This window comes from Myotis yumanensis, unplaced genomic scaffold (genome assembly GCF_028538775.1).
Source record: "Myotis yumanensis isolate MYYU_CA2020_CCGP unplaced genomic scaffold, mMyoYum1.0.hap1 SCAF_7, whole genome shotgun sequence".
Classification (NCBI taxonomy): domain Eukaryota; kingdom Metazoa; phylum Chordata; class Mammalia; order Chiroptera; family Vespertilionidae; genus Myotis; species Myotis yumanensis.
The window spans coordinates 22,685,248-22,698,966 of NW_027223758.1; the positions used below are offsets into that span (position 1 = coordinate 22,685,248).

The 13,719-nt window shown below is 38.3% G+C and overlaps 1 protein-coding gene across 1 annotated transcript in view; it reads right to left on the reverse strand.

The window, feature by feature from the left end:
* SPTLC3 (serine palmitoyltransferase long chain base subunit 3) overlaps window positions 1-13,719 on the reverse strand; it is a 127,556-nt gene that overhangs the window by 72,862 nt on the left and 40,975 nt on the right. Inside the window, exons 3-4 of the mRNA XM_070419901.1 lie at window positions 9,859-10,013; window positions 9,088-9,236 (exon numbers count right to left, since the gene is read on the reverse strand). Coding sequence (XP_070276002.1) covers window positions 9,088-9,236; window positions 9,859-10,013 — 304 coding nt within the window. The remainder of the gene's footprint in view (window positions 1-9,087; window positions 9,237-9,858; window positions 10,014-13,719) is intronic.

Genomic DNA, 13,719 nt, shown 5'->3' on the forward strand with positions numbered 1-13,719 from the left:
CTATTTAATTGAACCTACTGTTATAGAGCATGTTTATAGCATTGATTTGCATAAAACCATGTTAATTAAATTTGTTTTTTTTTAAAAGAACACAAGATCTTTACTTGGTAACAGGTTCTTATAAAATGCTCATTCTATAAGAATTTGAAGGACATAAGATGATATTTATTTGGAATAGCTTTAATGTCAACATTTTGCAAATTCATGCTGGCCCCTTATCGGTAGCTCAGGTTAACAAGACTGCATATTTCTTGAATCTAGCTACAAATATTTGAGGAAAAACACACAGCAGCCTTGATCGTTTAAATTAAATGATAGCAGAGAACTTGTCTGGAAGATAAAGAGGCAGACAAACCATTTAATGATTAAGGAAAATGTTCTCAAACTTTGAAAAAAAGGAGACATTTCAGCGAATTTGCACATTACACCTAACATGAAAATCACAGCTGGAACTCAAGAAAGAAAAATGATTTCCTATTATATTCAGTTACATTGATTCCTAAGTCAATATGTCCTTTATGATGTTTTTACAGTGAAACTATTTGAAGGTTACTTCTTGAAATTGCAATTATAATTTGAAGGAATGTTCTCAAACAGTTTTAAGGTATGTATACTATTCAGGTTTCCCTAATAAGATGAATCAAACACAAGGCTTTCCTTCTCCAAGGAAGAGAAAACTACAAGTAGAGATGAGCTTTCATTGGCACCGAGTTAGTCTTGTGGCATTCCATGCGTTTGTTTCCCTAGAAGTGAACTTCTTACTAATAGTTGCTGGTCAAATTATGACAGCACAAAGAGCTTAGAGAGTATATGTATTCAAATAATATACTACTACTACACATCTTCTGCACACCCTTGGAGAATAAAAGTGGAGCAGGGAAAAGAAAGAAAGATGCCTGAGTTTAACCTTTCCTGGTTTTAGAAATCTGGACCAGCAATGTGTGCCAGGTGGCCTATGTTCAGATATCAAAACCAACTGTGTTCACTGATTTTCTGGGGTGTCTATTACCTACTTATCAGTTTTTATTGATAGACTCAATCTCCTAATCATATATGGTATGCACTTCACACAAAGTAAAATACATTTTGAAAATTTTTGGACTGATTTGGTTAAGAAAGTTAGCCATGTTGGATAGTTTTCAGTGGTTCCCAAAGTGTGTTCCCCAAAGCAGTAACGTCACCTGGCAACTCCTTTGGAATACAAAATCGTGGGTCCTATTCCAGACCAACTGAATCAGAAATTCTGTAGGTCAGCGGTTCTCAACCTCTGGGTCACAACCCCTTTGGGGGTCAAATGACCCTTTCACAGGGGTCTCCTAAGACCATCGGAAAACACATATATAATTACATATTGTTTTTGTGATTAATCACTGTGCTTTAATTATGTTCAATTTGTAACAATGAAAATACATCCTGCATATCAGATGTTTACATTACGATTCATAACAGTAGCAAAATTACAGTTATGAAGTAGCAACGAAAATAATTTTCTGGTTGGGGGTCACCACAACATGAGGAACTGTATTAAAGGGTCGTGGCATTAGGAAGGTTGAGAACCACTTCTGTAGGTGGTACAACTGTTGTTCTGTGCCCTCCAAGGGATCTGATGTTAAAGTTTGAGAACCACAAATGGAGTCAATACAGCCAAACTGCTAAATTACTACAATCAAGTAGGTTGAGGCTTGAGCATACAATTCTATTCCTGTTTTAAGGAGCCTGGGAACTTAAACTTTTGACCTTTCCAGTCCTGGGTCAATGCCTGGATCTACATCAAACCTCCAGATAACCCTGATTACCCTGAAGTACTAAGGAAAGAATGGTCACCTATTCAGACCACCTGATACCCTGCTGGACCACTAGTTACCTACAGGATTATCATCTCAAAGCAATCTAGAGGCTAAGAATGTGGGACTGATGCTTCTCAAGATTGTACTTTTTATTATTATTATTATAAGAACGCTTAGCTTTTCTCTCTCCTTCAGAACACCGAGTGCTGCCTAGTTGTATTTCTGGTTCGCGAACCCTAAGACTCTTGAATAAATCTTTATCATTTATTTCTTGGCACATCCCTCAGACTCTGAGTTCATTGTACACACTAAAGAATCCACACAGCCTGGGGCAGGGTCCCTCCAATAGACGGAAAAATGTGGTCAGTTTGATTTAGTGCCAACATTTCGGAAATGCCAGAACTCTTTTTTGTATGCCTCATTTTAGGCTCCTCTTGACTTTTAAGAGAATAATTAACCCCCAAAATAGGAGTTCATTGTGGAAAATTAGAAAATACTACAAAATAAAATATAACCATCCTTATCAATGCAGATATTCATGTAAAATGTATTTTTTTTAAATGGGCCCATCATTTACATACTGTTTTATAACTTGTTTTATTCTTTTAACAATGCATTTTCCATGTTAAAGATAAGAAAATGGAGGACCTGGAAGACATACACCTTATGTCTTCCCTAGCTAGTTATTTAAAATTTTAAGGCAAAATTTCTCAAAATGGAACTGCTGAGTTAAATACCTTGCTGTTGATATATTTTCATATTGCTCTCCAGTTTACTCCAAAAGCAGTTTATAACAGTAGACTTTTCTTCACTTGTTTGAAACTATAGAATATTATTATTATTTAACTTTTGCCAATTAGGTGAAAAGTGGTAACTGTGTCTCAAGAGAAAATCAATGATAAGTATAGAACTCTTTGAAATTTCATAAAGTGAACATACACATATAACTGCAACAAGATAAAAAACAACATGAAAAGCAACTGCAAAGTTCCTTTGTGCTTCTTTTGATTACCATTCAGCTCCCCACAAAGTAACAGCTATTCCATGCATTCTCAACAAAGGCGTTATTGTTCCCAAAGAGTTGAAAATTGGTTTTTGGAGGGGGGGGGGAATATCTTACTCTATGTATGCAAAAAACACAAATATCCATCTACTACATACACAGATTTACAACATATCTGCGGTATGAAAATACCATGGGAGGAGGAGATAATAAAAAAGGTTGAGAAACATCATACTATTCTGATTGTGCAGTTTTGCCTGTATTGAACTTTGTCATAATCTTGGCCCACTGCTTAAATTGGAATTATCTTTATTTTTGATTTGTCTTTACCTATTAAGAATTTTGATATTTTCTCATATACATTGGGAATAACTTTATCTAATTTTGTTCTGTGACTTTTAACTTAGTTGACATGGTTTTTATGTGAAGAATTTCAAATGTTTGCTTTTGTTGAATCTTTCCCTTTAAGTTCTCTGGGAGTGCTCTCTCTGGTTCCCTAGAGTGGATTACTTCCTGAATTAGGCTTGAGAAATCTGAAGGGCAAACACATGTGGATAGCTGTTGATTGGAAGCAAGCTGGCCTTCCTCAAAAAGGGAATAGTGCCTGTTTTTCATAGTCCAGGGAGGCCTGGTATGGAGTCGGCCTGGAGGTCATTTACAATGGATCCCTCTGCCTAAGAGGGCATTCTGCCAAGTGAGGTGAGCTCTGGTGGAAAATATTGGAGGTCATTGTGGGATGTAGAACTGAGGAGGTGATTACAAGTAACAAGCTAAAGAAGAGGCTTTTGTGCTCTGAATGTTTCTGTCTTTCCCACCCCCCAAAATTCATATGCTGAAAAGTTAATGCCTAAAGTGATAATATTAGGAGGTAGAACCTATGGGAGGTGAGTAGGCCATGAGGATGAAGACCTATAAGTAGAACTAGTGCCTGTATAAAAGAGGACCCAGAGAGCAACACATCACTGGCAGGTGAGGATATAAGGAGAAGTTTGCAGCACAGAAGAGGGCCCTCACCTAATCATGCTAGAACTTTGACTTGAACTTTCAGCCCCCAGGACTGTGAACTTCTGTTGTTTATAAGCGCAGTCTGTGGTATTTAGTTGTAGCAATTCAAACAGGCGAAGAAAGGGGTATTGCTCAAACCAAGGGGGCTACAGTCTGACATTTCTAGCCAGGTACTTACAAGGAACACACACAAGTGCATTCTGTATTTGCATGGTCTGAATAGCTTTATTCTGTTCATTTTTTCATTCATTTGTAAGTTCATTCATTCATTCAATTTCAATTTTATTTATATAGTGTTTTCTGGTGGTGGCTGTTCTTTGTTTTTTTGTTTTTACATTTCAATTCCAAATACATTTGCAATTTACCTAAGTGTAATTTACCTAGAGGTAAAGTGTGAGGTAGAAATCTTATTTCCTTATATGATTGTCAAGTTATCAGAATACTAATTATGATCCTTTTCTAACTGATTTGAAATATTGTTCTTATTATAAACAAATGAGTGTGCCACATTGTGTATGTCTCTAGACTTTCAGTTTAGACTCTCCCCACCTTGTCCATTCATGTTATTGGGATTGTGTTCAACTTACATATTCATTTGGGGGAGTACCAAGTCATTCCCATCTAGGCCATAGTCTCTCTCTCTCTCTCTCTCTCTTTCTCTCTCTCTCTCTCTCTCTCTCTCTCTCTCTCTCTCACACACACACACACACACACACCTCAAAGATGTATAATCTTCCAGAGCACATTAACAAATTTATTATGAAATATTATGCTATAATTACCAAAGTTGTCACACATGGCACACAATTTGAAACAGACAGCCTAGACCAGGGAGCATGCTAATAGAAAACAACATGAATATAGAAGATGTAAATTTAAAATGTCAAACCTTTTAAATGCTTGATTATGACTCCAAATTGCCATTTCACTCTGCCTCCTATTCAGAATATAAAAAAATGCACAACCCTCCCAACCCCATCAGCCTGTGGATTGTTAAATTGATCCACAAGCGAGTCAAAACCTCCCTTAATTCTTTATTTCACAATTATTTTAGTTGTACACAAAAATGAATAGCAGGACATCTTTTTGGTTCTTAAAAACAGTATTTGAAATTCTGCAGTATCTGTCTGGAGATGTACTGTTTCCAGCTATATTTTGGGCTTAGCTTGAGCATTTGCAGGTGCGGATTTGAACTGCACACTGGACTCCTTTGCTGCTCCCTCAACTAGATCAACCTCCCTCTTGGGCACTGAGGTATTTTTGTGGTGGTTGCAGCAGGGAGATGGGAACCAGGTGCCTGGCTGGGATCTTTCTACCTTTATCCTTTGGGATAACTTTAATTTAATTGTATTTGTTTTTTTATTACAACACATAGTTGAGTTTAGGTTTTTAGCCAAATCTCAGTTGTTTTCTTTCAGTAGGCAAATATGTTCTAGTTACATATTTTTGGTCAAAATGATATGTGTGGTCTTCTATCCTTTTATTATGTTTTAAATACTTCATCTTGATATTCTTTTTTGCTTAATTTTTCTATTTTGTAATATAATCTCAGTGTTCTTCCCCCCACCCCCCAGGACATTGGAAACTATTTTTAAAAGGCTGGGATATATATATATATATTATATATATATTAAGGTATTACATATGTGTCCATATCCCCTGATTGTCCCCCCTACCCCCCCACTCATGCCCTCACCCCCCTGGTGTCTGTGTCCATTGTTTGTTAGGCATATATGCATGCATACAAGTCCTTTGCTTGATCTCTCCCCCTCATCTCCAACCTCCCCTACCTTCCCTCTGAGGTTTGATGGTCTGATCAATGCTTCTCTGTCACTGGATCTGTTTTTGTTCATCAGTTTATGTTGTTCATTATATTCCACAAATGAGTGAGATCATGTGATATTTATCTTTATCCGACTGGCTTATTTTGCTTAGCATAATGCTCTCCAGTTCCATCCATGCTGTGGCAAATGGTAAGAATTCCTTTTTTTTTTAATCACAGTGTAATATTCCATTGGGTAGATGTACCAAAGTTTTCTAATCCACTCATCTGCTGATAGGCACTTAGGCTGTTTCCAAATCTTAGCTATTGTAAATTGTGCTGCTATGGACAAAGGGGTGCATATATCCTTTCTGATTGGTGTTTTTAGTTTCTTGGGATATATTCCTAGAAGTGGGATCACTGGATCAAATGGGAGTTCCATTTCTAGTTTTTTGAGGAAACTCCATACTGTTCTCCACAGTGGCTGCACCAGTCTGCATTCTCACCAGCAAGCAGTGCACGAGGGTTCCTTTTTCTCCACATCCTTGCCAGCACTTGTCGTTTGTTGATTTGTTGATGATAGCCATTCTGACAGGTGTGAGATGGTACCTCATTGTCGTTTTAATTTACATCTCCTGGATGATTAGTGACTTTGAGCATGTTTTCATATGTCTCTTGGTCTTCTGTATGTCCTCTTTCAAAAAGTATCTATTTCGGTCCATTGCTCATTTGTTGATTGGGTTGTTTATCTTCCTTTTGTTAAGTTGTATGAGTTCCCTATAAATGTTGGAGATTAAACCCTTATCAGTAATAACATTGGCAAATATGTTCTCTCATGTAGTGGGCTTTCTTATTGTTTTATTGATGGTTTCTTTTGCTGTACAGAAGTTCTTATTTTGATGTAGTCCCATTTGTTTATTTTCTCTTTAGTTTCCATTGCCTTAGGAGCTGTATCAGTGAAGATATTGCTTCGGCATATGTCTGAGATTTTTCTGCCTGTGGATTTCTCTAATATTTTTACGGTCTCCCGTCTTATGTTTAAGTCCTTTATCCATTTTGAGTTTATTTTTGTGTATGGTGTAAGTTGGTGGTCTAGTTTCATTTTTTTGCATGTATCTGTCCAATTTTCAACACCATTTATTGAAGTAACTGTCTTGACTCCATTTTATGTTCTTGCTTCCTTTGTCAAATATTAATTGAGCATAGTGATTTGGGTCTATTTCTGGGTTCTCTATTCTATTCCTAAGTGATTAAACATTCTGAAACTTTTACTTTTGTTTCCTTAAGAAGCTATTTGGTTCCTAAAATTAAGTCTCTATATTTCCTAGTTTTTATTGTTTATCCATTACACTATTAAACATTTTCTTAAGACTATATAGCATAAGGTTTCCAAAAGTTACTTGTATTTCTTGAAATAAATGTTATTCAAAATTATGTTACTACTTCTTGCATGTTATGTTAAGGTTACTATTTATATTGCAGAAGTATTTTAAATGTACCTGTTTACTTATTTATTTTGGATTATTTATGTCCTTTTTTCAGGTCTCTTATTTGTCTAAAATTATTGTGGGTGGTTTTATTTTTCTCTCTCACTGTTTATTTGAAAACTGTTAAAATCTTCTTTCTAGAGTTTGAGCTGGAGAGCTCCATGAAGTAAGTAAACATTAAAAGGCCACCTACTCAGAAGGGTGAGTAGGCAGGGAGAGAAATGAGGCTACGCATAGTCCACACTGGGATCATCTCCTCTCTCTGGGTTTGTTGAGCCTGCAGATTCAGGGATCTGGATTCCACATGTGGCTTCCACTTGGGGCAAACCATTGCCCGTATCAAGCTCCCACCCTTCAGCTTCTGAGGGCTGTGATGGGGGAATGTTCTGTCTCCGTGAGTTGAGGGGAGTCATCATATTCAGGAATTTTTTTTTCTTTTGGGTTCATTAATAATCCTGGTGTTGAGTATCACTAGCACCAAAAGAAACATCCCCAAAAGTTACTGATTCCTTTCCATTATAACCAGGGTCTTTTTCCAGTCTCTGCTTTATGCCAAATAAGGCATGTGGGCAACCCCGTTCTAAGTGGCATGGAACCTTTTTATACCCTGCTTTTCATACCTCCAGCCCTCATGCCTCAAATAAAGATAAGTAAGATGTCTTTCTTAAAAAAATTTGGGCAACCACTTATAAATTCTAAACTTTTAGTTAAGTATTTTTTGGTAATTTGGATAAAAAAATTTACTTTGTTCAATTTGTGTTGTTATTTCTTGCACAGAACTGAATAATTAAATGTTTTTAAAGCCCTTCTGCCAACTGGTTATCTAAGTTGTGACTCATTTTTCATGAACGGTAAATCTTTTTTTAGCATATTTACTCCTGATTCTCAGATAGGCACTGAAAATTACCCTGGATGGAAACTGCCATAGTAGAAATTGCTGAGCTACACTGGGAGTTGAGGTGATTAATAAGCCACCAGGGGCCCATCACTTAATTTGCTATGATCTTAGTTTGTTCCTCTAAAATATGGGAATAACACAAACTACCACAGCCTACCACAGCACAGCCTTTCTGTGAAGAACAAATGAGATGGTATATAAGCAAACCAAGTGCCAGGAATAGCAAAGTACTCTATAGGAAGAAGTTTGCACCACTCTTCCTCCCTGAAGTGGAGTAGTAGTTTCCTTCTCACTGATGTCACTTCTCTGAATAAGAGAGAATGTTCTAGCTAAAAAAGAAATAAATAGTCTGTTCCACTTTGCCCATTCATTCATTCATTCATTCAACACAACAGTCAACAGGCCAATTCCTTCCTTAATGAAGTTTATGTTGTAGTAGCAGAGACAGACAATATATAAATCAAGATCGGTGTGGACATCATTCAGAAAATTGGAAGAAAAGGCTAAATCCAAATGAGAAGTTATTTTCCAATGGGTATAAAGTTTCCATTTGGTAAGTGAATAAGTTCTAAATATCCTCTGCACAACATAGTGCCTATTGTCAACAAAACTGTATTGAGCACCCAAGAATTTGTTAAAAGGGTAGATTTCATGATAAGTGTTCTTACCACAAAAAAGGGGGGACACAAAGAAACTTTCTGAGGTGATGGATATATTTATCACTTGATTGTGGTGATAGTTTCATGGGTGCATGCATATATCCAAATTCATTAAATTGTATACATTAAATGAGTACAGTTTTTTGAATATCAGTAACACCTCAATAAAGCTGTTTAAAAAAAAGAAAAAGAAAGGTGGGAGAAAGGACCCAAAAAGGGGCCAGGCAAAAGAGACAATAGTTGCTATTTTAGATAATAATGGCCAGGAAAGATCAAATTTTTATTCTGAATAACTAAAATCTGTAATCAATAGACTACTTGGCAAGAGCATAATGTTTGAAATTTCCACGAAGACTTTCATATACCTTTTGCATTATATAACAGCTGTTCGCGTCACACAGTCTAGATAAGATCTACATTTGAGAAGTAGCCACAGGGAATCTGAGACCCAACTAGACAAAATTTCAAAATGGTGGACATACATACCCATTTCATGTCTGGTACTGGCCACACCTACGCCATACTCCTCTAAAACATCCTTCACTGTCCTCATAGATTCATCGTACCTGACTGCCAAGCCAAGGAAGTTATAGGAGCCCATGTTGATGACATCTTTGATGATTCTTCCAGTGAACCTGCAGAGAGAAGGGCGGGTGAGCAAAAAGGTCTTTGTCATTTAATATCTTCATAGTGCCCCATACAAGACTCACAAAGATATCTTGCGTCTGGCCCAAATCATACATATATTTTTAGACTTGCATTGTTGCCACCACAAAATGGTTTGTCCTTAGAGGAAAGTATCCCCATATTGAAGCTGGGTAGAGTATTACAAAAAGGTGTCCTGAGCCATGCAGTATTACATAGTCCTGATTTTCCTTGGGCGCTCGCTTTCATGACACCTGTGCCCTGGTTTAAATTCCAGTAAAAACTTTCTAAATGAGAAAAGGCTACGGGCATCACTTCAGCAAGAAGTAGAGGGGTATAATTTGTCAATACAGCTGAAAAGGGCTTTTCCTGGCTGGCTGGCTCTGTGTATCCTGCACCTTCTGACACAGGTCTTACTTAAATTGCAATATAAGCATGCTACCCTTGGCAGCATAATCACCGTGACTTCCCCTACTGGCACATGAGGGCTTGCAAAAGGCTTAATGATGGAAGACCAGTTGCTTCCTTGCTGTGGTTTTTCTGATCTGTAATCGACAGGATTTCCTTGAAAGGGTTTCCTTTCAACCAAGCCCCTCCAGGTGATCACCTCACCGAAATGTCCAGTTGTAGTCATCCGACACCCTCTCCATCACGTCGAACAGAGGCCCCGGGGCGCTGCAAATGGGCCGGTTCCAGTTGTCTCTGATTCTCATGTAAATGTTTCGTGTGTAAAAATTCTCAAAGTTTTGATACAGTGGCACAAAATCCTGTATAAGAGAGGCAGAAGTTTACCTTTGGCCCTCTTCTTTTTCTATCTCATTTACAATTGAAGACTACGGGAAGACCTGGAAGATCCATTCAAATATTTCATTTGCAAATATTTTTTGAGCAAGGGTTTGTGGGCAAGGGGACAGGCAGGGCCCATAAATAACTAAGAACTCCATACCAAAAGAATTTACATTTTAGTGGGAAAGGTGAGAAAAATGTAGCAAATAAAGGCAACAAAGATTACAGAGTGATATAAAACAAGTCCCAAAATGTGTGGAGACAATGAATCTCTGCAGCATTTCATCTGAAGAGTAACAATAGGTGTTTATGTCCAAAACAGTTTAGTTGGAAAAAACTGGTTGGGTAATAATATGGTCTTAACTTTTTAAAAACATGAATATTCCAACTCATTTGTGTACTTAGAAATGTGGATGAACTTGAACTTTGGACCTGTTGGCCAAACTGTAGGCAGGTATCTGGCTATTATATAGTCAAGGACCTAGAAAATGAGTTGAGTTTGTGGATGCACCTGGCTTCTGTCACAGTTGAAATAATAGCACTGCTTTGCTGTATAAAATGTGATCCATGCCTGAGGGGTTTGCAATCCAGCTGAGGCTCAAAGCAAGACATATCTATGTTGTCATCTAATTCCTAATAGTAAGTACCAGGCAGAAAACGCAAAACCTTGGCCTAAGCCAGGGGTTGGGCAAACTTTTTGACTCGAGGGCCACAATGGGTTCTTAAACTTGACCCGAGGGCCTGAACAAAAGCATGGATGGAGTGTTTGTGTGAACTAATATAAATTCAAAGTAAACATCATGACATAAAAGGGTACGGTCTTTTTTTTTTTTTTAGTTTTATTCATTTCAAACGGGCCGGATCCGGCCCGCGGGCCGTAGTTTGCCCACGGCTGGCCTAAGCCAAGTACACTGGGCATTTGTAAGGTTAGAGACAGAGGGAGAGAGACATCTTGCTGGAGGAATCAAGGTGGCTTTATGTGGAGGGACACTACAGGTAGAAGGAGATTGCTATTGGCAGCGATGCTTGGCCCCATGAGGGTGAAGGGCTCCATGTGCTGGGAATGTAGGGTGTATTTGAGAAGAATGAGTAAGAAATAAAACTCTTGCAGGTCAGTTGGTCATGTATAAAAATGCCCATGGAGTCACTTGGCCCACACTGACCCATTCACCTCACCCCGTGTGTCATTACCAAGTAGGCTACTGAGGTGAGAAGGGTTATTATTTGCAATACACCCAAATGCAATTATTAGACCCGTAAAACATGATAGTATTTTTTATGTATGAACCCTGTAAGCCAAAAGTTGAAATGAATGTTATGGGCTGCTTAAACTGAGGGATGTTTTCTAAGTATGAACGTTTTGGACAGCACCAAATATCAAGGACATCTGGTATGGACACAATATCTCAGTGGACATTGCAGGCAAGACCGACTGTTCGTTAATTAAATAAAAGATATGGCAGCTCTTGTTACTCTTTGCTCTGAACCTATAACGGCCCCCACCTCACTGGGAATCAAAGCTAGAGTCTTGTTTGATTGGTCTGGGTCCCTGTTACCCCTCTGATTCCATCCTCTTTTTTCCCTGTGGTGTAGTTGAGACTGTAGTGTCAGCTGGCACAGAAAGTGGGAGCCGTAAGTGTCTAAAAGAGCAACTCACACGTTGTCCTGGAGGCAATGGGGAGCCAATGAATAATTGGGAGTGGGCTTCCTCATCCTCCTGCCCATCCTCTTTGAATTATTTGTTCTCCTTCCCCTGGTAGAATGGAACTAATTTCCTGAGGGAACAGGAGAACCCTGGGGAAAGGCTTTGGGAAGCCCTTCTTGTGCTACTGGTTAGACCCAGGCATCTGAGCTGGTCCATTCCACGAGAAAACATAGAATCTGAAGGTTTTAAAGGCTGGTAACTACATCCAAGCCACGATCTTTTCTGTCACTTTACCCTCTGGTCTTCTGTGACAATGGTATCACTTTTGGGGTGACATTTTGATTATCTATAAGATAGAATGCTCATAACCACATACTGGGGCAATCTACTGCATGTGAATTTGAAGGATGGTTGGGCTCCTATACTGGTCACATTTGTAAGTTGCATTTGTTCTCAAATAGTTAATGATCCTGATGTAGGTTTTATTATGATTTAAAGCTACAAGGTTATGATAATCAATTATACCTTTTTATGCTCTAATGAGGAAATGAACATATTTTTGAGAGAGAAAGGGGGATTGTGCAATTCCAGGAAATTTTTTCCTAAACTATTTTCTCTTTGATTTAATAACATTTTTACAGAGTGTTTACTATCCTGCAGATTACACTATATCCCCAAGCCTTCTCTTCCTATTTCTCATTTTTTAATTTCTTATTTGAACTATATCATATAAACTCATTCTATTTAGAGAAAAGAGACAAGTAGGTCCTTAAGGAATATTTCTGGACTCTGAGTAAAATTATGGTTTTAGATTTCATGATAAATCTTACTCAAGATAAAAGTACCCATTGGTTTAGGAGAGAACTGAACAGTTGATTTAGGAAAACAGTTGGTTTTAGGTAGAAAATAACCAAAATATTATGTCTTCAAAATTAAGATAAAATTAATTTCAGACATGAACCACAAGATGCCCAGATACCAGGGCAGAGGGAAAATGGAAATCATAGAGTTCAAATACCCATTTGACAAGTGAGGAAAATCAGATCCAGCAAAGGGACCTGAACTCGGGCCCACCTCCCACTTCACCCACTCTCCCGGCAGCCACTTCAGGGTGACCTCAGGCTGGCACCTGCCCCAGCTTTTCTAAGCTTCCCTCTAAAACACCAGCAATGATGAAAAACATGACCAATATGGAAAAGTAAGGCCAACAGATTGCCAAACCATCGAGTACTGCCCACTCACCATAAGGAACTTGACATTGACTTGAGAAAACAACTTGGGGCTTCCCATCATTGATGCCTTATAAAGGTATGCCACCATGGACCCTGAGGGAAGGTGGGAAAATACTCCATTCTGCCAAACCTTTCTGGTTTCTGGCCCAGAGATCCAAAATTTCTGCTGGTAAGGAAACCAGCAGCTAGCTCTTAATTGGGATATATGCTCTGAAGGCAAAATACAGGGGTTCTAAACTCTTTTGCAGGATTAGAGAAAAATTTCTGCTAGAAAATGACCTTTACATTAAAAAAAATATTAATTAGGTATCTGAAACTTCTTGGTCAAAAGGATGCTCCCCCCGCCTTTTTTTTTTTTTTCACTATACAGAGTCATCTGGTCCAGGAAAGAACTGCCTTGCTATTTCTTTGCCTCCTCCTCACCTGTGAGTCTTCCTACCACTGCATGGGTGTGCTGTCACCCCACCCCATTCCTTTGAGCATCAGTGAGGTTTATTCAGGAGCAGTCGATACCTTGCAAAGGTCAATGTCCTCTAGTCTAAGGTAAGCCTCCCACGGCATTTTAACTATACCAGAAAATGAAACTTGACTAGATATTGCAAAAACAAACGTTGCAATAGGATAGCATTGCAATAGCATGGCACTATCTTGATCTATCTGTAGATTTATTTTGTCACTTGACCTACTCACTGTTCATTTTTCTTCCTGACACAAATGACTAGATGTGAGAGTGAACCCAAGGCTCTAAGGACACCATCATTTTAGGGGTAGGCTACAGGAGGATTCAGCAAAACCTAAAATGCAGTTACA